Source organism: Platichthys flesus, chromosome 19 (assembly GCF_949316205.1).
Source record: "Platichthys flesus chromosome 19, fPlaFle2.1, whole genome shotgun sequence".
NCBI classification, from domain to species: domain Eukaryota; kingdom Metazoa; phylum Chordata; class Actinopteri; order Pleuronectiformes; family Pleuronectidae; genus Platichthys; species Platichthys flesus.
Genome location: NC_084963.1, coordinates 7,003,311 through 7,029,504, shown reverse-complemented (window position 1 = coordinate 7,029,504; position 26,194 = coordinate 7,003,311). Strand labels below are relative to the sequence as shown.

The 26,194-nt window shown below is 42.3% G+C and overlaps 1 protein-coding gene across 1 annotated transcript; it reads left to right on the top strand.

The window, feature by feature from the left end:
- On the top strand, window positions 1-25,367 carry fam163ba (family with sequence similarity 163 member B, genome duplicate a). The gene is made up of 3 exons (XM_062412245.1): window positions 1-1,031; window positions 19,199-19,314; window positions 22,271-25,367. The coding sequence occupies exons 2-3, from the start codon at window positions 19,222-19,224 to the stop codon at window positions 22,706-22,708; spliced, it is 531 nt and encodes a 176-aa protein (XP_062268229.1). The 5' UTR covers window positions 1-1,031; window positions 19,199-19,221; the 3' UTR covers window positions 22,709-25,367.
- The last annotated feature ends 827 nt before the right edge of the window (window positions 25,368-26,194 follow it).

Sequence of the window (26,194 nt, the reverse complement as noted above, 5' to 3'; positions counted from 1 at the left end):
CATCTCCCAGTCTGCCCTCTCCAGGCTGCGTTCTCTCACTGGCTCCGGAGGCACTCGGAGGAGCCACCTCTGGATCGAAAGCGCATTTCACTCGCCTCTGCGCGCGTGCATGCAGCGCTGGACGTCGCTCCGCAGAAATCTACAATTACACGGAGCTCTAGCAACAACAACAGCCCTTCCTCTAGGTTTTATTCTGTGGGCAGCAGCTGCGAGCACTTTGGAGCATCTGGGCAGGTCGGTCTTTATCGAGAGAGATGGGACGCTATGAGAGAAACATAGAGGAGAGGGAGGAGATAGCATAGATAAAGAAAAAAGGTCGGAAAGAGGAGCGCGCAAGAACGAAATCCGGGACCTGGAGCAGCTCCACAGCAAGTATCTGACCTCCTCCTCCTCCTCCTCTTCCTCGGACGGTGGCTAAACTGGTTGTTGAAATGGAGATGTCGAGAGTTGCGTCTCCTCCTCCAACACACGCGCTGCTGAGGCTGCTCACGATGATGATGCTGATGATGGTGTTTGCGTAGGAGTGCTTTATTTTGCGGCCAGCGTTGGTTAACCAGTCTCTATTCTGTTCAAACAACTCCAGACAAGCGCTGGATGCAACTGCGTGTGCGTGGCTGCAGGCGGCACAAAAAGACCTCTCCCAGAAATCAGCTTTATTTCTGCTCTCTATAATTGGAGCTCGTTTTGGGAGAGTTTTTCACTTCTCTCTCTCTTCGAGTATGGAATCGGACATGATATTATTTTGGATGTGAATGACAAGAGTGTGTTTGGAAAAGTAGAAACAAACAGCATTAACGAGAGGATTTTGCTTAAAGGACTCACAACTGGAACGGATCAGTTGTTCGAGGCTTTTCCTGCACCCCCATTGAAATCAGTGTTCGGCTGATTACATTATCAAACACTGGGGACTTCTTCCTGTTCCATTGCTCTCATTGCTCGGGGGCTGAGAAGCGGCAGAGGTCGGGACCTGAGCTCCGAGGAGCCCCCACCACCTTCGATGTGACACAAATGAATTCCTCTTATCTCTGAAGGTAAGACTCCTCAGCCCCTTGAGAAAGAAAGATGGGTTTGTCTTCTGCTGCCTGCACCTGTCCATATGTTGGATTATTAAATTGAATTAAGCCTAAATTGCAGCAAATCAGAGGCATCTGCTTGTCAAGTCATTCATGCAGCGGTGGGGGTCAAAAGAGGTTGGCTGCATGTTGGAAAAGATAGATAGATAGATAGATAGATAGATAGATAGATAGATAGATAGATAGATAGATAGATATTCTCTTTCATTTCAGCACCATGGACAGCACCACACTTGTCTTATACAGGAATCTTCTTTCTTTTCCCTATTTCACCCAGAACATGTATAATTGATTGTAGCTCAACACTCAGCACCATATACACGAGAGCGTGTTTCTAGAAGCATTAAGTAAAACATGGTCAAGATAGAGCAGTTGTTTTTAGCGGATACAGATACACAGACCGGCAGGAGGAGAGATGAGAGGTGAAAAGCCGAAGGAGAGGTTCAGTGCCTCTGTACGACGGACCTGCTGGCTGGCCCGGCTCACCACATGCTGACAAAACAGCATGGCCCGGAGCCACATCTACTGTCACCAACTGTTTGCCATGGTCACGTCCAAACTGTTGGCTCTGGATATTTTTATCCAGATCCAAGCAGTGTTAAGGCTGTGCATCACTAAAACCTCCCACTAAATCCAGTTAGAATGACAAGATGCTGTAGTAGAGGAATATACTCCCTACTGGGTAGTTTGGATGAAGTAACTGCTAACATATAAAGACATTAAGTGTAGCCAGGAAGATTCAATTGTAGCCACAGTTTTTTAGATGTGATAAGAGAAGTAGTTTTGTCAGGGGAACTTAAAGAACTTTAGGATCAGGGGCTGTCGAAAAATGAACCACACATTGTGAAAATATAAAGAAATAGTCAACATGTGACTCGTATTTTACATATAGGGATGAATTCTCCTCACCTCTGTGCTTCATAAAAGTGGTTTGAAATTCTTTCGCTTTCGGAGGTATTTTGGGTAAATAGTGGAGGGATCGACATTAAAACTCTTGGATATTTGCAAGCTGCACTATTTCCTGTTGCCCAAATTGGCAATTAGTTGGTTTGAGAAAAAGTAGTTCAGTATCCTACTAGAGATTAAAATCTCCATTGTGATACTTGACAATCCAAAGTTCATCCTCAGTTCATCCTCAGTTCATCCTCGGTTGAGTTTAAACTATCCAAGGAGGAAGAATATTCATTAATCTCTTCTGTGCTTGTGTATCAGCAGAAGTGATCTGGAGTTATTGATTCTCCATCCTAATCTCTTGCGTCTCTTAACCCTAAAATGCTTCGCCTCTTCTTCATGCACCTAAGTTGGAAATTAAATATTAGCAGTTCCCCCCCCCCCGAATCATTGTCACCAGATACAGAATAATGATGAAAAATTAAGAAACTTCAGCCGAGTGGGCACGTTGATGACGTTTCTAAAAGGTGTCGGACACAAAACTGAAAGAAAGAAAGAGTATACAAATATGTCAGGATTAACAAGAGGTGCCATATACGTAGAGGACTCAGAGGTTATAATAAATGAGATTCCAGAACTACAGTGTCGACGTACTCCAAGGCTCCAACCCCCACGTGATTGTTCCTTTTTTCCCGTGTGTCTAATCCGCAAATGCCTCACGTCTGAAAAATGATTTTCCAGTCCAATGTCGTAACACAGGTCACAAGGGGGTCATTGACACCCGCCACCATATCTCCAACCCAACTGAACACCTGAGGGATGATCTGCAGCGCTCCACTGTCGTCAGCCACAGTGAGCGAACATCTTTGAGAAGAATCCGGTTAATCCGTGCAGCAGAGCTTTATATAAAGGCTTTGGAGGCTTGTGGAGGAGCAGGGCGTTTCTTAGATGATTAACATCCTTCAATATATGAGAGGGAAAGAAGCCTGAACTCTGATTGACACACAGGAGCTCTGTATCTGCTGTAACCATCAGATATCCTGTTACCTATAGAGACAGTGTGATCTAATGCTGGTAGATGGAGGACAACTGGAACTAAATTCATGTTGTGGTCTCTTATACATACAGACACACACACACAGACACACAGGGTCTACAGCAATGAAAAGAAGAAGGAGGGGCCTGTGTTCCCATGACGACTTCCTCAGTGACACTTGCAGCAACCTTGCCCCCCTGGGAGATCAGTCATACCGCTAGGTGCACACAAAACACACACACACACACACACTCAAACCACACACTCAAGACCCCCTCGGAGCGTGACTGTGTGTGACTGTGTGTTACTGGCCTGTTTGCTGCTGCTACAGTAGAGAGAGAGAGAGATAGAGAGAGAGGGAGAGTTGAAGGACAGGCAGATGAGTAGGATGTAAAAGCTAAATTCAAAGACAGATGGATGATGAAGAAAGACGAGGAAAGGTGCATATATAACAGGGAGATAGGGATGGAGAAGAGGGGGAGGAGGAGGGAGGGAAGGTTTGAACAGGGGCAGAATAGTCAAGAGTGAATGCAATCACTGAGGAAGCATACCGACTTCTCTTTTTTTCCTGGGATTTTAAAGTGTACTTACATATTAGCTTAATTACCTTTAAAATGCACATTTGGGAAGCGGCATCCTGATAAATCCACTGTGGTCGAGATAAAGAGCAACGAGGACGAGTGGAGTAGATGGATTGATGCTGTGGGGGGGGGGGGGGGGGGGGATATGGCCGCTCACTGATCATGTTAAACAGTCACCACCCGTTCCTCCCTTCCTCCCTTCCTCCCTTCCTCCCTTCCTCCCTTCCTCCCTTCCTCTCCCCTCCCCCGGCACCGCTCTCCCCTCGCAGCTACACCCTGACATGCTCACACATCATGCTCATGCACAGAGGGGTTCCCGCGCAGACACCAGCGTGACCAGCACACCCACGCGTTCACATGCATGCGTGTGCACAAGTCGGTTGGTCAGCTGGCCTCATCCCAGTGAGTGATTGTAAAAGACGGAATCTCATTCCAAGGAGTAGAAGGGAGGCGAGGGAGGCGAGGGGAGGTGGGGACGGGGAACAGGAAGAGGCGGAGGAGGAACATCAGAAGAGGAAAGGCTTCCTCCCTGCGTGGCCTTCCTGAATTAATTTGCATGCACACGTGATATGAATAGTGCCAATAATTGTATTAGTTATGGGAAATAGAAGCCTTCATTTTCTGTGTCATTCTCTTTCCCAAAGCACATGTCACGGTTTTTTTTTCCATCAGTCCTAGAGTTATTAAAACTCAGCAGCTTAATTGCAGTGATCTGAAGACAGAGTGACTCACTGCACAATTATGCTGCATTCATGTCTCATTGTTAAAATAATAATTAAAAGCATCACAGTGGAGCCAAGCCCCTGACTTGTAATTGGCAGAATGGCTGGCAGTCGCATCACCATAAAACTCAGAAAGAGACTGGCACCCAGTTCCTCTGCTAAACAGCCCCTCTATGAAACCACATTGGAATCTGGATTTTTAAATCTTGAAAAATGGCCTTGCAATGTTAAAGATAGTCACACAAAAAATCCTGCAAAAATTGCCCTAATCTGTCTGGTAGTTTTTGCGTAATCCTGCTAACAAACAAACAAAACGCAGGTGAAAACATAACCTCCTTGACAGAGGAAATGAATGATTCAGCTAATTTTAAGGGACCTGCACAACCCTAACTCTGCTGGTTGGTCTCAAACTGCCACAAATACATTTCACTGCAAAACTAGGTAATTTACACTGTTTATTTGACTAAAAGGTTTGAACTAGACCTATGCACCATAAACACATAAACAGCTTTTCCCCACTCAGCGGGCACAGCATGAATGCATCGCTGGCCAAGTAATACAAGCAGTCAGGCTGTAATCAAACCCACAGTTGGTCCATCCTGGTCAAGTTTCTCCTCTTACCCCGACCAGTCGAGGCAGATGGTCCAGGTTCCTCCCTGTTATGTTGTTGATGTGTTCAGTTTCATGCAGCATCTATTTCCCTCTCATGTTTCACTCTCTGAGGTTTCTACGTTTGTTTCCACTTGCTGAGGGTTAACAGCAGAGGATGTCACACCTTGCTAATCCCTATAAAGACAAATTGTGATTTGTGAATATGGGCTGAACGAAAAGAATTTGAACGATTGATTGAAAAGGAAGTTTGAGTTTTCTTGTCATTGCTCCAGTTGTGGGAATGTTGGTTTCCTCCACAATTACAAATGTTGTGATTTGGCAGTTTTGTCAGTCGCAATCCCCCATTACAGTGAAAACCTGTACGTTCACAATGTTGATCCTAGAGATAGAAACTGCAGAGTATCAGGTGTTTGTAATGGATACCGTGAGTTAATTAGTTAATATAAGATGATTCTGAGATATTAAAACTTGAACAGACGGCTTTGGCTTCAAAAATAAAACCCACTGTATGCCGTGAAAATGTAATGTGTGCATTTGTAGCATAAAGCCAGACGGCACGCTGCTCAGTTTACACTTTGCATTACGTCTGTAAGTGTGACCTCTTTTAAAGATGCTTCGGGGCTTTGCTCATTACAAACACATTCACCAAGTTTAGCAGTGAAACGTTAAATCTGAGACTAAAGAAAAATTGCAATTGCAACATTTTTCTTTCGGAGACGTGATGAATCAATAGGACTGAGGACGAGGCGGCTCAGCAAGGTCGTGACTCGCCGCCACAAGAGTTGATCACAACAAGCGAGCACATGAGACAAGGGATTTTTCATTCATAAATTCCACTGGTTGTGTTGCATGGTATCTTGTTATGCGTCCCAGCAGCTCTGCCCGGCTGCTCTCTGCTTCGCTTCCATCAGCGTCCACATTAGCATACCGCGAGCGAGCCGGGTGGAAAGTTTGTTCAAGTACAATCAGAGCAGAACTTATGAGCGTAAAAACCGCCCACTCGAGGAACAAAAAACTGGAAGAAGGCCGTGGTGCAATGTCGGTCTGTAGCAGCCCCGTCGCCATAGTAACTGAAGACCCGTTGGTACTTGTACACACAAACCCACAAACACACACGCGGCCTCTCGAGCGCTGACCATTAGCCCTAACAGCCGAGCAACCACCTGCCATGAGCTTTTAACACATTCCGATCAATTATCCATACATTTCATCAGCCCTCCCATCCTCTCAAAGTTGATCTCTGCAGCCTTTTCTCCTTCTTTGTTCATTACTTATTTCTCTCTTTTCTCTCTCTCTGTCTTTTTTAGCCCTCAGCTATTTTTCTCCCCTGCCCACAACCGCTTATCACGCTCCTCCGTTCTGTTTCTTTCCATCTTGACACTCTCCTCTGTGGCCTTTGCTTGTTGTGGATAGTTTAATCGTAGGAATCCGATGCTGCTCCTGCTGACCTTTTGACCTTCAGAGGCACAGACATAGGCAATAGGCAAATGCCAAGAGACGACTATCAGCAATATGTTAGAAACATCCTGCATCGGATGTTTTATTGTCTCTATCTCTCTCTGATTGTCACTTAAACTCATAGACGTAAAGTTCTCCCTTTTCCCTGCAAAGGGGCAAATTATAGTAGTAGAGAGTAGATTTTCATAACAAAAAATGTGCTGTTTTTTTCTATCCAAACACAAGCACACACATGAATACAACAGCAGCACACAATTTACCCATGACAAACATTGAAACCAGATGTTCGATGCGCAAGAACTCACATCTGTGTCCTTCAGATCGAGTGTCGTTCGGCTGCATTGTGCACCTTCTGTCACACACCTGCCACAACCAGGTCACCGACACACAGGCTGAACTCCATGTCCTACATCTGGTTTCACAGATATGATGCTGACCGGGCAATAGAGCAAATATTGAGGGACTGCAATGTAATCATTTGCAACATGTTAAGTTATGATAATGATTTTTGTGTGGATCTGTGGGTGAATGGTTTGCCACAGGGCATTTTTTGGGTGTTGGGTGACATGGTGGTGTGGTGGTTAGCACGGTCAGCTCACAGCAAGAAGGGACTCGGTCTGATGTGTGTGTTTGCATGTTCTCCCCATGTCTGTGGATGGATGGATGAACGGATGAATGCATGGATGGATGAATGCATGTGGATGGCATTTTGCTGCAGCCACAGCTGTGTGATGTTTCCATCAGTGCCTCAGATACGTGGTGACCTCTGACTCTCCTGAGACTCCTCGGACTCGACTTACTTCTTGTGAATCTCGTGTTTGCTTGACAAACTCTGCTTTGATATGCACAGTGACACGCACTGGGATTGATCCGTCTCCGTGTCCGAGGCGCTTGTCTCCGCTGGTGAGTGGCACTGCCGCTCAAAGAGATGTCTGCCTGCGCTCCTCAGGACAGCGTGCATCAGCTGTACAGACAGAGAGAGAGTGGAGGGGGGGAGCAGAGGGGGAGAGAAAGACAGCAAAGTACAGGGAAGAAGTGTCTCAACAGAAATTTACTATATTAACATAAATTTTCTTTAATGTCTTTAATGTAAAATTTCATCGAATACTATGTAAAAAAAAACAAAATATACATCCTATTTCTTTAGAATAACTACTATTATTTATGAATATAGATATATTAAAATATAATTTTGACTGTTTGGCAACTTTGGCTGGCAGACTTTTTGAATATTATATTTATAAATTAATAGATATTGTTACAGTGTACACAAATACATACAGACAAGATACTGCAATTTAGACTAAAGTGCACATTCCCCTTTATTTATATACATAAACACAACTTTCTACTTAGGTCTCTAACACTGTTCTGTTCTGTTCTGTTCTGTTCTGTTCTGTTCTCTTCTCCTCCTCCTCCTCCTCCTCCTCCTCCACCTCCTCCTCTCCTGCCCACAAACCATATGCTTTGTCAGATGGTGCATGAGGAGCAGCAGCTGGGGTTAAGTAGCAGTGAGCGCTGTCATAACCAGGTTAGGATGCCATAATACGACGTGACCTTCACTACACCAGCTCTTGTTTCACTATTACTTCAGGTGTGTGTGTGTGTGTGTGTGTTTGTGTGTCTGTGTGTGTGTGTGCAACCTTCTTATCCTTCAGGCGCTGTACGGTGCATTTTAATGCACACATTCAGATTAAACATGAGATGAAATAGCCATTATGCAGTATGAGGATGTAATGGCTGGTCAGGTTACGCGTCCTTGACTTAGCATCAGCTCAGGACTTTGCATTCACACAGTCTGCAAAAACATCTCGCCTCTCTTTCATCCCTCGTCTCTCCTCTCGAATGCACAGGCGACACTGACGCAGACACTTTTCTTCTCACTCACAAAGAACTGATTTTAGAGAAAAGATCAAAAAACATGAAAATACTTTCTGTGTGGACGTAATGTCATTCAAGGATGCCTTCAATTAGATTCAAAGTGGAGTAATGTCACCATACATGTATTTCTAAATGCTGGTTTCCTACACCCACATGTTTTGTTGGCAGCCAATCACACACCAGGGGTGACCATGCATGACAGCAGTAAGCAGCAGGCGGTTTACATGCGCGGCAACAATCAAGACAGAATTGGAACCCAAAATTACCTGTGATGTGTGAATTGACTTCCTGCGGATTGTTGCTTTTCCTGAGTTGGCCGACTCCAAACTTAGAGAACAGGGGGAGGTGGGAAGAACTCTGAAGGAAAGCGGAGATATGTGCAGATAACGTGAACATTGACTCTAAACCCAACCAGTCCCCAACCCAGGGCTAACATTACATATGGGCCTATATATACCGCGCTGTTGCTTGGGGAGAGAAAGAAAAGAAAAAGTCTAAAATTGGAATGATCCCATTGTCAAGTGTCAAGGAGCAAATGTAATTTATTGGTGTCTTATCTAATCCAGGAAGACGAAAAGGAATTAAATTTATTTGAGGGCCAGCGTATTACCCTGAACAGAGCATGTAGCCAGAGGGAAGGGGTGTGTGTGTGTGTGTATGTGTGTGTGTGTGTGTCCTTACATACATATGATTAAACTTTTGAGTGTTCTGTAGTAATATATTAACCTGTCAGAGAAGGAGACTCAGCACAGCATTATCTGCTCCTTGTGTTTGCATGGCTAATGTGTTTCACATCGGGAGCTCTTTGCGGAGCGCCGAGCTCCGAGTGTCACAACAAACTGTCTCCTCTGTCACTGCGATGGCTCAGGAGCAGAAGTGAATGACGGCAAACTTATAAACCAGGAGTGAACCAGCTAAAGGCAGGAGCCAGTGTTATCGCTTAGAGTTATACTGGGATAGCATAGAATAGAATATAATAGAATAGACTAGAATAGAATACTCACACATTAGTGCACACTATGCACACACAAACAAGATTGAACCAATTCCAGGGAGCATGTGGATACATTATAGATTCCTCCTGTCTATAGTTAGAATAGAATACAATGAAATATAAAAGAATAGTTTACACAATACACAAACAAATAAGAGTGAAACAGTTGCAGGCAGCATTTGGATAGACTGGATAGACACAGCTTGCTGCACACACACACACACACACACACACACACACACACCTGAGATTATGGAACGTTTTAGATTTGGTTTCTCTGTTGTTTCATTATTGTTATTGGTATTATTCAGAGAAAGAGCAGAATAAGAACAGAGCGCAGAGAGTTTGCATAAATTCAGTCTCATTTAATATTCTGTCATAAATATCAGTATATTCCTGTGCAGAGACTGGGGATAGTAGGTGTGTGTGTGTGTGTGTGTGTGTGTTTGTGTGTGTGAGTGAGACATACAAACAGACCCTCTGGATGATAGTTTGCCTCGCAGTAACAAATATTACCTTTTCTGCTCATGTACTATCATGTATTCACACAGACACAAATATACACACTTCCATCAAAAATACTTGTTCATCAAACACAGATATATACACACAAACATTCTGTGATATTAAGGTAAGGTTCTGTCAGAGTTATTTACAGAGAGTATTTTTAATACTGATGATGAGAAGATTCAGTTCAGACACGCAAGAGGATGATGGCTCTCAGTTGAGGCACTTTAGGGTTGGATCAATGTTCCCTTTCGAGTTAATGCTCCTGTGAACCTATTTATTTTGTTCTGGGCACAGGCCCTTCCTTAGACCCACTGCGGCATAGAGCCCATGCCACACTCCTGAATGAAATGCATTAGAGGAGCCGAGGATGCTTAGGGTCTGAAAACGTTACCGACCCATTAGGGTGAATAAATAAGTTTTACTGTTTGAGCATTAACTGGTGTAGGCTGTCACTTCTGTCCAGCAGCCAGTGGTTATCAAGATTGGATGTGTGTGCTTTTGTATATTTTCTTAATTTCTCTTCTCAGCATGTATTCAAGAAGAAAAGCAGACAAAGAAAGAAATGCACAGACATAGTCCATTAACTTGTCGTCTGTGGGGCAGAAACATGTCCGAGATGATGCATATCCAACATGTGGATGTGACCAAGAAAATAAAGTATGCATGGATAGCGAAAATGCAATCTCATTAAACAGCATCTTATTTGGAAATCGCTGCTTGACCCGCTGAGCTGATAGGGAGCCATCCTCCTGCCTCTGCAGTCGACTGCTGGATGTAGGTCTTACAGTCTGCCCGGCTCTGCTGGCGGTAGTCATGCCTCATCAGCGGCTGAGTGAGCATGTTGAATCATGGTGGAGGGAGTCAGTGAGATACTGTACACAGACCTAGGTGGGGTAAATACCTAAGCTTACAGCAGCTGCAGCCGTTTTCACTGTGGACTTGTTTGTTGTTTGAGTTCATTGTGAGGGTTCATTTATGAATCCAGATTCCCATTAACTTACATGGCTTCTTTCAGTGTCTGGGACTAATCTGTGTGCTCTGTGAAACAGGCTTATTGGGTCAGCTGATTGTAGTTGCTTATGATTTAGTGAAGAATAAGACAAGGCAGTTAATGCCTCTAGGAAAGCCTGGATTTGCCCTTTAACTGCACATATTTCAAGTGCACTGAGAACCCTTGTTTACCACCTTGCATCAGGTCCTGGAGCTGCTCTTCAGTCCGTCAGCGGGGGGGAAGTTCAGAGAAATATAATATCTCTGTGCCAACTACAGCTCTGCTGCAGCTGCTGGAGCCCAGATTATAGGCTGTCGAAAACAGACCAGTGGTATTATTTGCACAGCAGAGGGTAGAGCACGGCGTGGCAGGGGGGCGGAGCAGGAAGTGTAGTGAAAGACAAAATGTGATTAAATGCAATTATTTTGAGATGATTTCAAAGGGAAAGTTCATTTTCTTAGAGGGGAAGAGATATTTTGGGGAAACTGACGATTAAATGAAACTCGATTTAGGCTTTTTGTTGTCACATGACACCGCACCACTCCTTCTTCTACACTGACACGATGAAAGCTTTTACATGAGCTGTGATTTTCACCAGCAGCATCAGCACTTACAATATCTAACGATCCATATCCAGTTGTATCTCTGTCCAAAATATTAAAGATATCTCCAATAGTTCCATGTTGAGTGTGCATGTTATTAAATAATAATTAGACATTTGTATTTATTGTTAATAGGGATAGAAAATCTGAATAAAAGGGACTCTGGGTGTTTTTTTTACAGAAGTAACTGTTTAGAGTAAATTTAAATGAAAGTACATTTAAAGTGTGTCTAGCTATCTGCAGAATTCAAGAAGTAAAACATTTCCCATTCATAAGATTCAGTTAAATTTTTACTATTTTTAATTTTTTATAAAACATTTTGGCAAATTTAGTTACAAGTTACAAGTTACAAGTTACAAGTTTTAGGAATTGGACTGTTGTGACTGCAGGACCATTCACTTCTCCTGGATTAATATTTTCTGTTACTTTTAGTGTTTAAATCCATTATGTAAATAATTATCTTACTCGATCAATTCCCAAATATTCCTAACATTTTATTGAGACTGTAGCGTAAAGCTTAAAGAATAAAGTACATTGCTTAGGCGGCTGTAAAACAGTAGTTGTCACACTTTGCTTCCAGTGCACGCGAAGCATGTTGATAAAGTTACAGCGGCGCGTCTTACATCAGTGCAATTTGAACTGGACGAGCAGCGAGACAAGGTCATTCAGATGGATGAGAGACATTTAGTGAGCTGTATAATTAAATGAGGACCCCTGGGTCACCGTTAAGGTTTTTCAAATGTCCTCGTGGTGTTATATCCACACTAGCCCAGAGCCATTTTTATGATATATTGTTCACAGAGGGGCTCTTATTACAGAAACATTGCTAACGTTGCTAGGACACATGAGAAGGATGAAACCTATTCCTGGCTGTCCATGTCTACCACAGAATACCAGCTCCTATCTTTTCTTCAGCCACAACCCTAAATTCATTCCCTCCCCCAACCTCTCCCCTGACGGCCATTGGGATTTTAGGTGCCTGATTCAAGGTCAGAGTTGGGGATGTTCACAGTCTGTAATTTTATTTCAAGGTCGCAGACCGGAGGCCATATAGTTGTTTGTTGCCATTTATCTTTGGACACAGTGCAGGGACTCAAAGAAACAGCAGTTCGGTAAAAAAAAGTGTGAGTGTAGTGAAATTTTATGCAGGAACATTGTGAGCCGAGAGCCTGAGAGGTCAACGCATCCACACGGGATAATATTGTGACAAGGCTTAAGGAGGAATTTGTAAGCTTATCTAAGAAAGAGTGTGTACTTCAGTGCATTGGTGTGAGAGAGGTGGGTTCATGAGGATGTATTCCAGTCAATATTTCGGCTTGTACGAGCTCATTTTCATGGAGATATCGTTTTTATCAGGTGAGGGCGGAATGGAACGCTTCACATCACAGAGTCGGAGGAGGAGGAGTGATATTGTTAAAGTTAGGGGATAACACATATTTTGCGACAATCTCCAGGAGGAGGAGTTTAGGGTGTTGCAAAAGGTGATATAAATAGTAATGATAGAGCAAGAGACAGATGATCCAGCCCTGCCTACCTCTTCGCCCCTCGGCACAGCTGGCCAGCGGTGGCTTGCTGTGGGGGTGAATGTCAGATTGTCATTTTAGGACCAATACGCGCTGTAAATAGTTTCTGCCAAAACAAAGCGGCAGGGTGAAGTGATTTCCTGCTGTCATCACAGCAAGGTTGCCAAAAAAGCCCTGGACAGACTAATGATTCATGGTCGATAAACATATTCTCACAAATTTGACAAAAAGCAGCTTTATATTCACATTTGTTTGTTTATTAGTGAGCTGCTGTGTTGCAGAGAAAAACAGGCTCTGGTGCTGAGCTGTGATCTATTTGAAAATGAAGTTACCAAAACCCAGTTTACTCTAAAAGTTCTTTCAGATTTATAATAATGTATTTCCATTTTAAATGTGAGAAATCGGGTGCAAAGTGCTACTTTACAGCCAGATGTGGTGAAATGCTCTCTGCACCCACAACTTCCCAGCTACAGTACAACACACATATTAAACCAGGACAAACTGTGCTCCAAAGAAACTATTACTACATGTGCAAAGTCCATCATCATCTTCCTGATGCACATCACACATAAGTATTCAGAAAGTGAAGAATAGAATTAATGTTGCATTATGCAAATTTGAATTCACTTTAATTTCTTTTGATGAAATGATAGACACTGTTAAGCTGCAAATTATTTTGGGGCAAATGCTCATTGAATACTCACTGATTGCACAGTTAATCAGAGGGTGCAGATAGAGCTGTACCTGATGAAGCATTGGTCATTGTCTCTTCTTCTTGTCAGATTGGAGCTCAGTTACCAAAGGCTGAGGCTTGAAAACAAACTCCTGGCATCTAGGACAAAATTCACTTTTAAACCAAAGCTTTGATTTTGGACCGTGTGTGTGTGTGCACTGAGTTTTTTATGTCTGTGTGTGTTTGTGTGTATATGTGTGTGTGTGTTTGCAGTCACTCTTTGACGCTACAGTCTGCGGGCATGTTATTGTCTCTTGTGTATGACTGGAATCCGCCACCTACTGTGTACTTCTCCCCCATTGAACTGAAAGCCTGTCAACAGCCATTATTCCGAGCAGGACCTCTGCTGTGATCCCTGCCATGTTCTATCAAAGCGTGGCAATTTATTTCTAAAGCCCACTGTCTGAGCGTGTTAGCGAGGACAAAAATTATTTCATGTGAGTGTTTGTGAGTGTCTGTGCGTCTGCCCACACTGCTGCTCTTCCTTAGCTCCGAACCCACTTGTCATTCCGGCGGACGAATACCGGCAAAAGGAGCTGAGCAGACAACTTCCCCCCCTGTACCATTTCACAGTGCATTTGCGTGTTTGTGTTTGCGGTTAAATAATTAACAGTGTTCGTCGCCTTGCTGCAACACATCCCTCTGACACTGATCTGATTAAGGCAGCCCCAAGAGACGCATGCTGCATGCCTGCCCTGCACAATGACTAATGCCGCATGCATGTGTGTGTACGGCTAAGACAGTGTGTGTACTCATGAGTAATGACTTTTACTGTATCGTTGCTTATGATCATTTTAGTGTTTGTATGCTTGTCGAGATTTTTAGAGGGATTCATGTTTGTTTGTTTTTCAAATACACGGACGTCCTAAACATGCTTAATATTAATCTACCATGAATTTTCCCCCTGCATCGTGTGTTTGTGTGTGTGCCTGTGTGTGTGCCTGTGTGCTACACGTAATGTGTATCATTAGAGAAGGGTTAGAGGTTAGGTATCATGTTTTCTATTTTCTCAACAAACCAGCTCCACAGAAAACAAGCTGACGAAACCCACACGCAGGGAGAAATTGACTCAGTGGCGGTTCCATTCATTATGTGAAGTGTTATTTATAAAACAGAAAACATTTCACCATCCATTTTCATGCACAGTGTGACTCTGCCTTTAGTAAATAACAATTTGAGGACACTATGTATCTCTGTGAAATATTTGTGTGTCTGTGTGTTTTAAAGGTAGAGTTTATAGATGCATTTGTGACTTGGAATTGGCATTGGAACAATCTGTAAACACAACACTGACACATAATCACCCTTTAAAACTGTGTCATAGGGGGGCAGCAGCGCTGAAAGTGAGAAACAACAGTGAACAGGCACCATACAATCCCAACAATGAGCGGAAACCAATGCGCTATAAATACAGATGGACGACTTGTCTCCACTTCCTCCCACTGTACAGAAATGAAGCCCAAATAGTCTCAGCTGTCAATCATGGCGTTTCGCTCCGTTTCTGTTGCATCAAATAACAAATTAAAACCAAACTGACAGGAACAATGAGCACTTGTCTAAATGTCAGCGTGAGACCCACAATGACAGAAACCTCCTTTGAGAAAACTGTGTTTGATGTGTACTTTGACTTCTTAAGTTGGGTGCATGTCCCATCCACTAACTTGGAGGTGGCGGGTTCATGGCCTTTACAGTAGCTAACCACCAGGTTGCTATCTGGACATTCTTGCTTCACTTTGAGAGAGAAGTCGGGTCTTCCATCTTTACATACGGTCAATGATAGATTATTGTATCTCAGCATTATGAATTCACACATTATCAGTAATGAAAAAAGATCTGACACAAGCAATGAGTAAAGACTTTTCAGTAACTGCCTTAAAGGAGGTTGTGCAACGTTCTGTAAAATTCATACTTGTTTTTCCCTTTTCACCACATTTGCCTCTTCGGTTTAGCTCGACGCCCTAAAGGCCAAAATGCTCTGTCCTGTGTTTTTCCTTGCTATTGATTTGGCTGGTGGACTGTGTGGCCAGCAGATTGGATTAGAGTCCGGCTGCATAACAGCTTGAGGGAGGAGAAGTCGCCTCGTGTTTGTCGACTGGACAAACATCTACTGTAGAGAGAGTCTGATCCATTCTAACTGTATCGAGAGCGTCTCTGGAGAGGAATATCAGAATGAGAGCTAATGTGGTTCAGACAAGTGACCCAAGGGTTTATCTCAGGGTGAAAAGGTCGGAGCTGTCAGTCATGTGTGAAATAGTGCACTCTCTGTCTTACAGTGAAGTCAATGGGAGGAGGCTGATGGAGAGCCCTGGCGATAGGAACAAAGTCACTGTAGCATGTTTGGTGAATAAGCAGAAAATAACGTGACAGCTCATTTTTGTTTACCCCAGAATGCTCCATATTCTGAGCGATGACTGTGAAAGTCTGATGTCTCTCTTCAGCATTTCTATTTCAGGGTGTGTCTGTGTCACCGCTGAGATAGACCTCGACAACACGGGCCCACACTGCTGTGTGCTCAGTGCTGATAATGGCTCAGACCAATGAAACAAGGCTTAGCAACATGCCCTCTGGCCTATTTGGGGTTTTCAGTCGCAATTTTATCCAAGGTGCAGGGATTGTGTGGCTCTATGTGACATTTCCATATTGAGGATGTAGTGAAAGGAAAAGGTCTGTACCCACATCTGTCAAACATCTGCAGGCCTCCCCCGAATGTTCTTTACCTGGAGTGACAACTTTTTGTTTATTTGTTTTTTGCTTTGTTTTTCAAATCAGTGTCTGTCCCACCATAATGAGACATGTCAGGTAACAGGGCAGGAAGGCCCGACAGGACAAACAATCCTCATCACATGGATGAAGGGGAAAACACAGTTTCCCATTAAAGATAGCATCAAAAGAAAGGATCAACATAGAACAGAGCATTTTGGCCTTAAAGCTGTTTTCTATTTTTTTCTCCAATAATTGCCTCATATGTTTTAAGTAGGCATGGTTTTGTTTGGTGTTTAATATGTTAATCCTTGAATTTATTTATTTATGTCTGGATGAAACAAGCATTGTAGTTTTACAGATTCATCTCAACTCTTAACCTTAATATTTTTAAACACATGTATCATTAGCACACAGTTCATAACTACTGTATGATTCTGTCTTAGAATATATGCTATATGAATTAATATGAAGAAGAGGTCACATGAAATCAAAGGAAGGTGTAAAATACAAGTAAAGCTGTGGAAAGCACAATGCAATGGTGCAGTGTTTGTATTGTATTGTCTGTTTGTTAGTTGGCATGTTTGTTTGTTTGTTTGTTTGTAAGCAAGATTATGCAAAAGCTGCTAAATGGATTTCCACCAAACTCTGTGGAAGGATGGGACACAGGCCAAGAAAGAACCAATACAATTTAGGAGTTGATCCAAACCAAGGGGCAGATCTAGGAATGTTTTATTACTTTCTTCATCATTGAGAGATACAGTGTTTTTTTTTCACTGATGTCCCAGGGATTAATTAAAGGATCTTGATGACAAATATCAGGTATATTTTTTAATATCTTTAAGTCTGCGGAGGATCCAAAAGATCATTTGGTTTTAGCTGATGACAATGTAAGTTCATCAGGGCTCAGGCTTTTTGCAGCCGCTCCAGTAACAAATAGGGCTACAAACCTGTAACTACCACCAATGTGTTGCTGAGATAATGTGGATTCAGTAGGGAATCAACAGTTTGTATATATCTTCAGTGGTTTTACAACTAGGACCGAGTTGAGATGATGAATTGGTGCAGAATGTAAAGGACAGTTGGGCCATGGCGGAGGAGTGTGCTCGACTGAGTGAAAGTTCTAGTTTAACAAAAAAACAACAGTACAATCCCACTGAGGATTTAGGGTGGTCTTCCTGTTTAACCTGTGTCTGTCAGTATTAGTTGAATGAATCGTTGATGGACACACACCGCCACTTTCCCTGCTTCAAGCTCAAATTAAGGACCGGCTTTTGACGATTTGAATGCCATTTACAAGTTTTTGTGATTAAACTGTACATTACTTACGAGAGCAGAATGAATATTTAAAGCCTCTGGGCGCTCACGGTAATCCAGCTGCTGCAGAGACTGAAAAGAGGCAATTAAAGGGAAGCATTGATACAATAAACCGAGAATGAGGTCAGTTCACTCCTCAAGTCAATCACACAGCTGCAAATGTTCTTATGGTGTACTGCAGCATTAAACCGTAGTCGTCATGGTGTGCCAAAGATTCACCAAGTGTTCACAAAACAAATGTCACCTTCCTGAATTGAGGAAAACAGTTTCTCTTTTACATTAAGACGGCAAGGTTTGGGTTTTTGTCTTCATGCAAAACAGACACGTGCTTAACCCACAGCTACATCACGTTATCCAGAATAAATTACATTTGAATGGAAATATGACATTTAACTATTTGAATATGAGCAATTAAATAGGAGCGTACAATCACATGAGACAAGATAGATACTGTAATTCAGCAGAGCTTGAATCTCAATGGTATCATCTCCATTTGTCTTAGTCATGACCTCTGATTAAAGGTCAGAGGTCACAGGTCACCCTCAGCTGCCCTGTTGAATGTTTCCAGCTGATTACTGATTTGCACTGTAACCTCATATTAATACTGTTTCTGATTTCCCTTTCTCTCAGCTCATTGTTGAATCAAAGCATTTATCCAATCATGATTGTTTTTTTACCTCCGTCATCTGATATCAGCTTGGTCTAGACTTTTAAATGATCCCTGTTTCATTAGGAGAGGAATCTGATTAAGGAATCAGAGCTCTTACAAAGCTGTTTCATTGTGACTGTGAAAGTTCCTTCAGGATCGTCCTCAGACTTTCACCGACTTGATTGCCTCTGTTCAAGTATGCATCAAGTATAGTTTGCTTGTATCATCCAAGTATTTGGTATTTTAAAACCTGCATCATTCTGAATTTTAGTCATATTTTAGTCAAGATATCAAGTTAATCTCTCTCTTCTCTTTTGTGGTCTTTTAAGCTGTCACTCAATCACCCTTGTTTCCTTTGTCACCATTCCATCTCTATTTTTCTCTCATCCACTCATTTCCATATACCCTCTGTTTACGTTTCTCCTCTGCTCATCTGTCTCACGCCAGTGTCTCCATCACTTTGTCTCATCACATCATTCATCAAACCTCTTGCTCTCCGTAATGCTCTGTTCATCTCCACTTCCTGCTTGCTCACTTCAGCTCCCCTCACGCCCACCATCTATTTTACCTCTCCTGCTCCCCTGTCATTTCTGCAGCTCATCTTAATTACCGTCTGCTGTTGAATGCTGATTCCCTCCCTCTCTTACACTTTCTATGTTCTCCTGTCTGAGATCTCATCTATATTAAGCGCAGCATTTGCGGGATGATTCAATTACATGTCTCCTAACTGCTGGATAATTCAATAAGCACCACGAAGATGACACCCGGTTATAATCTACTTAATAAAGCCACTGTACTGATGAATTGTGCTTTCTTCGCCTTCATTTCTCCTTTCACTCACTCCCTGCCCTTCTCCTTTCTTGTCCAATCACTCTGAACCTCTCTGACCCTCCCCTCCATCCAACCCTCCTCTTGCTCTCTGCAGGGTGTTGATGGAGAGCCATTCGAATGACAGCCGGGACAGTGGTCATCACTGGTGGAATTCTTGCTACGGTTATATTACTCCTTATCATCGCAGTACTGTGCTACTGCAGGCTGCAGGTGAGGCCCTGCTGCATTCAGACAATCTTCCACCCGTTGTGTCTTTAAGTTTCCCGAATAGTAGAAAATGAATACCCCTCAATTCTGTACTCAGCATTGTGTTAAATAACTGTATGGATTTAAACTGCTTTTAAATCTACACTCTGTGTGTGTTATATCATTTATCAAAGTATTGCAGTAAGTGGAGTTCTGACCTTATGAGGGTGGTAAAAGAAAAGTTATTTTTTAATTCATCCTCCTTGAAGCTCTGAACCAAGTTTCATGCTGATCCATCCGATAGTGGATGAGATATTACAGTCTGGACCTCAGTTGTGGGCTGAGGTAGCTCATATAGTAGCATTTGCAGAAATCAAGCATAAACTCAACCTTTATCAGCACAGCAGCTCTTGATCCTCGTCTTTTTTACTTGAGCCTTCTGGTCAACAAACTGTAGCGAAAAATTTTAACTGGAACATGAAGACATAAATCATCTATTCTACAGCCTGAAGAAAAGAAACTGTCCAAAATTGGTACAGCGTAGTGAGGAATAAAAAACCATATCTACCCTCAGAAAAAAATAACTTCCACTACTCTCATTTCACACCAGTAGCCAGAAACATGATGGTGTGTTAACACTCGGCTTTCATCAGCACTTCTCCCTCAGTGTGTCTCCGGTCTGAACCCAGGCCTCTTTACCCAGTCTTCTTAAATTTTAAGCAAATCCTGTCTTTGATCCTTGTCTCAAACTAGTTTGTGTTGAAGACTTATGTTTTATCTCCTCCTGAGAAAATCGCACAGTGGAAATTCTGTATGTATTCAGATACCCGGTCTGGACCAGGTCCTCTGTGTCAGAATAAAATAATAAAACTTGAAATTAGGGGAAAAGAACAACTGTTTTATGCTTGAGAAACTGCATATCATAATAATAGCACCATGAGGGAGCATGACTTCACTCTGTGAATATCGAATCCAATATCTTGGTTTGTTTCTATTTTAATATTATTATTTCACTTGGTACACTGAACTTATTCCTGCAGCTGCTTTGACGGCAAGTGAGCTTTTACAATCAAACAGAATGAGTCACAATTAAAACTACAGTTTTTACATTTGAGTCAATTTCATAATTGGGCCTTTTTTAAATTTTGTAGAGAAGAGTTTGATGAAAACATTGATGCCACACTCACAATTGTAACAATGCTGTGTAAAATAACGATAAAATGCATCTACCAGCATCTCGAACAATCACCTATTAGCAAAATAACAAGACTTTTCATTTTGGGCGCATTTTAATTGCGTCTTATCCACTTTATCGCGTGTTGCTTTTATCATTGTTTTGAATGAGAGACCCTTAATGGTGACATATCGCACGTTAAACCTTGAAAACTGCCTCAGCATGTGTAGCTGTAGTTCTAAATGTGCTAAGGTGCTAAAAACAAACCCTCCAATGATAATGCCTCAGAACTAAGTTGTCTGATATCGCTGAACAACTGAGAAACTAACCACCTCTGCCCTTGTCTGGTCAGATGCATTTGACAGCATGGCTGATTGCTGTTATCACATGTTTTAATTACAAAAGGCACTTTCACACCTGTACACTACATGTGCACCGTCAACAGAAAATAAATCAGTTTTAATCCTAAATGTCAAGGTACAGAAAATACGTGTGAGAGCAGTTTAGTCTTGTTACCAAGTAGCCGAGCTCCTCATTTGGACAACAGGGAGTCATTAAACACTTATTTCTTCAGCTTTCGGGCTCTCGACAGCCAGCTGCCAGGAATTGCATCAGTTTCTCTGTTAGTAGAGGGACATGAAAAATACATCTCTTTTCCCTGAGGGAGCGTAATAATAATTTCAAAGAAGTCTGATTTCGCGCTCACACTCGGAGCGTAAACAAATCTCCTTGGAGTATTTTTTAAAAGCCTTGCTCCAAATAAACGTATCTCATAGGGAACATTACATACTTTCAGAGTATATTTTATTCAGACAAATTTAATTAATGGGGCAGAAAGTTGTTATTAGGGTGTTGCTATTAACATTATCGCTTATGTGTGTGCACTTATATGAATATATTGGCCTTAAAAATCTGGCTGTAAAGATGACACGTAATTGAAATATTGAATCTTTATTTAAAAACTGATTGAAACAGTGACTCAGCTCCTCGACTAATCACAGAGCCGCTGATTCAATCCCTGGCTCCTCCTGTCTTAAGTGTCCTTCAGCAACACACTGAACTTTAAACTGCTCCCGACGACGCCAGGTGTATGAGTGGTATTTCGATATGTATGGTGAGTGGGTAGAGAGCAAGTGAGTCAGAAGCAAATTCTAAAGCACTTTACATAAAAGTGCATTTTAGTGAGCTCAACTGGAAGCTAACTTGGCTGAAGGGTAAATCACCATATACGATCCTCTCCACTTAGAGCTGATTGAAGTTCATGAGATTCTTATATGTCACAGTGCAATAAAACGTGATTCACATAGTATGGCTTCCAATGAACTGGGAGGATGCCAGGAATAGATTTGAAAGCTACAGTCTGTGGACCAGAAATAGCTAACACTAGTTCTCCGTACTGGAAAATGAGCAGCACTTATCAATGATTTACTAAAGTCACACATATGAACAGGTAGCTGCACTGTCCATAGAGTGTGATTCGTAGTCAATTGTCTTTGTGTGACATTGCTGATAAATGTGAATGCTTATTAATTTTGGTTTTATTTATTTTATATTGAATATTATTAGTTGTTTCTGTCTTTCGATAATTACTAATTATAAAACCACTTAATACTGAATGTGACTTCAAACTAATTTGGCAAAGCATTTACTTTGCTCTATTGCTGATTTGATCTTATAATAACTCATGTTCTGTCTTTTCTCTTTTTATGCCCATTCCCTCGTCTCCTTTTACATTTGGTACTTTTTCCACCCTTCTATCCCTTCTTCTGTGTTCCCCATCACCTGTCCTCCATCTTTCAACATCAGTATTATTGCTGTAAGAAGGAAGAGTCGGAGTCGGAGGAGGAGGAGCCCGACTTTGCCGTTACGTCCCGCCTACCGCCGGTCCACTCCAATCATAACATTGTGGCGGCGACGGCCGCCGCCTCCTCCATCCCCAATGGCCCCGCCTTGTTCTCCACCCCTCCGCTGGCCAGGAAACTGACTCGCTCACAGACCTTCTGTCCATCCTGTACACACTATGAGATGCCTTTCTACCTCCAGCCCCCTCAGCCACAGATCCACCACCAACCAGATGGGTTGAGGAACGGCGGCGACCGGATCAGCTACCGCAGCGTCCAGCAGCAGGAGCTGGACCTGCCAGTGCCTGTGAACATTTCAAACTATCGCAAACCAAACCTCGCCCGGTCTGTCACCATGAGGGACATGTTTGCACGCAGCTGCAGCATCAGCACTGATGTGTAGCTGCCTGGAACTTGGCGTAGGTTTATGATTAAATGGCTCGTGAAGGCCTAGGATGGACTGGGCTTGAGTCAGACTTGTTTTTTTCGTCATCTTGACCAGTTTAGTCCAGTCTTCTATTGTGTGATGTAGTCTGGTCTCATTCTCCTGGTCGCCTCTTGCAGAATGGAGGACTCAGATGGCTCTCAGGATTGCATTTTTAAAGGTACTATGCTCCGGTCCAGGACCTTACACTTGGACCAATATAGAACTAAAAGTATTTGTTGAATTAAAAATGTAAAATTATCAATAACATGAACTTGTTTTGAATATTTCTTCTTTTTGATTTTTGAAAAATAATGGAATTGGTTTTGAGATTGGAGTATATTTGCTTCGCCCTACTTCCCCCGGCCTTCTCTACCCATGGCCTGAAAGACAGAGAGATTCCCTCTATGTCATGATTGGCAGGGATTTACTCTCTGCCATAGCTGCTACAAACACAATACGATTAGGAGAAGTCCGGTGATTTCCTTTTTTCTATTGGGATGATCTGTCTCTTCCTCCATCCACAGATTATGGAGATTATAAAGTATAACTCGCCACCAGTGGAAGGACTAGAGAACAGAGGCGGGGGGGGGGGGGTCTTGTCATGTTTTAGCTGCCACCCACAAACATTTTAAATGGATCCAACTTAAGGCCATAATATTTTAAGACATAAAGGGCTCATGGAAGATGTAAAAATAAAAGCGGCTTGTTTTCCACATCCTGTCATGGAGGTCTCCGGTTTGACGAGAGGCTGGTTTCTCTGAGCGCCTGCTAACAACACCGAGTGTGTAAACAACATTGTACACTTAATTAGAGAAAGACCTCAGTGTTTTTACAGGCAGGGTGGATGATAGGTGCCAAAGGGGGCTGGGCTCTTGTATTTGTGTGCATATGTGTGAGCGTGCCTGAATGCGTGTGTGCTGTGTGTGTGTGTGTGTGTGTGTGTGTGTGTGTGTGTTTGTGTGTAACTTGATTGATTGTTATATTTATCTCATACCATTAAACACCATCTGTCACCGCTATGAACCCAGTGTTGGGTTGCAATAACATTTCAAACATCTATCATAAAGCGTAAAATTGTGAGGTAAAGTTTCTAGAAACCCTTTTCGTAAAAGGTGGTTCAAGGGACGACTCGGGGCAATGTAATCTGGAACCAGTTCTTTGTGTTTAGACAGCCAGAGAACCAGCTCTCGAATTTAGTTCCAACACATGAAGAAGAAAGGCTGGTGGTGGGATTATTGTGACCAATAAGACCAACGAACACATTGCAACCACCATTTAAAGAAAAATCCAACTGAGCTTGCGTTCTGTGTAGTCAGCAAAGAAGATTAGATATTTTGAAGTATTGACCAGTCATGTTCAGATGCCAATGTTCCTTTGCAAAGCCACGACTAACACTTGAAAAGAGACCCTGTCGTCCTCCATTGTCAATGTTGATGTTTGAAGTCGCCGCTAGTGTTTCTGGGTAATCGGAGATGAAATGGTTTGAGCCCCTTGCAAAGGAAACTGTTTTTTAACCAAGTCAGAAACAGCCCTGGCACCAGGTTCACTTTGGTTGAAATAGGAGAACATGTGCCACTTCACCCTAAATTCAACTAAAATCCATTTCCATGCAAAGAATGTCCCAAACAGCAGAAAGGAGAAACTCTTGAGTCGGTTACTTTCCTGATTAATGCTGTAACACAGGTTCAAGCTGTGGGTGTCACTCAGACGCAAACGGGTGTTTTTATGGCAACACTTCTAAATTCATTATCGTTCTCCACTGATGGATCAGTTTGTGGTCTGCAAATCCTTGTGTTGTCGCTGATTTCACCTTTAAAGACACATGTATAAATATTTAACAGGCCATAACAAACACTACAGTCGCTCTCTCGACACGTTGGACTGAGGAGTATTTGCTTTTGCTCCTCTGACTTCTTGGGATTGTTCTTTTTTTTTTTTGGACTGGGGTGCTGATATTCAGACTGAAGGAGCAGCGGCTGAGTTTTATAGACACACATTTAATGAATGAAAGTATTTACTGGTGGCGGTGTGAGGAGTTTGAAGCTGATTGAATGTCCCTTCTTAGATAACCCCTCCCCCACGGCGCTGCCCAAATGGATGGTTAATCCTCTCTCTCTCTCTCTCTCTCTCTCTCTCTCTCTCTCTCTCTCTCTCTCTCTCTCTCTCTCTCTGTCTCTATCTATTGGATTTCATCAAAAATCATGCTCATTATTTTCCAAAGAGTAAAACAGTAACTGACGTTGTTTTTAGTTTTTCCTCTTGTGAAATGTGCTTTCCTGCTAATACACCACAACACAATACTCACACACACACACACACACACACACACACACACACATTAGTTTGTCAATGCTATGCTTTTCTTATTTTTTAAACTGAAACTATGTGACAGTCGCACAGGAATTGTAGTGCCATAATGAATACTAGAAGAAATATTATTATTATTATCATTATCATTATGTTTACTAGTGTATATTCAAATGCAGTGTTGCTTTTACCTTAAAGTATCTGAATTACTCGCGTTATTTTATGAGCTAGCTGGTTTTTCAGACTCAGTACAGTACAGCAGAAATGTTCCTTGTTTCTAATGTATAACTAACGAACACATTGTTGCTAATAAAATGTTGTGAAAATCCTTCTCATCTGTTTTGTTGTTATTGTTGTTGTTTTCACTCAAACTGAGAAAAATAAACCTCACATAGTTTTTTAATGACAAACATGCCAGGTTATTAATTCAGTAAATAAAACAGAAAATAATAAAGCAACAAACGTTAGACATAAATCATTATACAATAACAGATGGAATCCAGGTCTCAAACTCGCAAACAGCAAACCTGGACCATTTCCTGTTGAAACTTGTAGAAAATCAACCATTTAATTTTTTGTCTAGACAGTGACAGGATTGGAAATGAGATTTATCATTAGTGTCACTGATAAACTGCAATGAAATCAATATAATTCTGCTGTGTTTGGTGCATATGTTGGATATTTGATTTAGATGAAGCTAATAAGCCGACATCTGCTCAACATCTCAACTTGGAGGAGGACATTATCATTAGTGTGAGTAAATATATTACTTGCTGAATGCTTATTGGTGTGAATATATCTGAGAAGCAAACCAGTGAAACTAATAATGTGTTTCAAGGTCCAACATCAGGCGTAGTGTAGAAGATCAAACGTCAGCATAAGAAAACAGTGAAGCCTTTATCCACACATGCAACAAAGTGTGTTTTCATCCCGTCAGCCCTGGGGCAACAAGGTGAGAGTCATGACAGCAAACATGTATGAATGCGAGAGCGTGAAAGCATGGAGTATGGGACACTTTAGCATGAGGATAAACCGCCCTGACAGAGGCGAGGAAATGACAGCCACAATGAAATGTCACCCGCGCAAAACAGGACTACGGAAGCTTTATTCTGACAACAAACCGAGTGAGTCATAGCGCCGAGGAGACTAATCGTG

Excerpts from the sequence above, each read along its gene's own strand:
- fam163ba (XM_062412245.1), top strand. The coding sequence starts at position 19,222 with ATGACAGCCGGGACAGTGGTCATCACTGGTGGAATTCTTGCTACGGTT. Across the intron at positions 19,315-22,270 it reads TGTGCTACTGCAGGCTGCAG|TATTATTGCTGTAAGAAGGA; the intron begins GTGAGGCCCTGC and ends TTTCAACATCAG.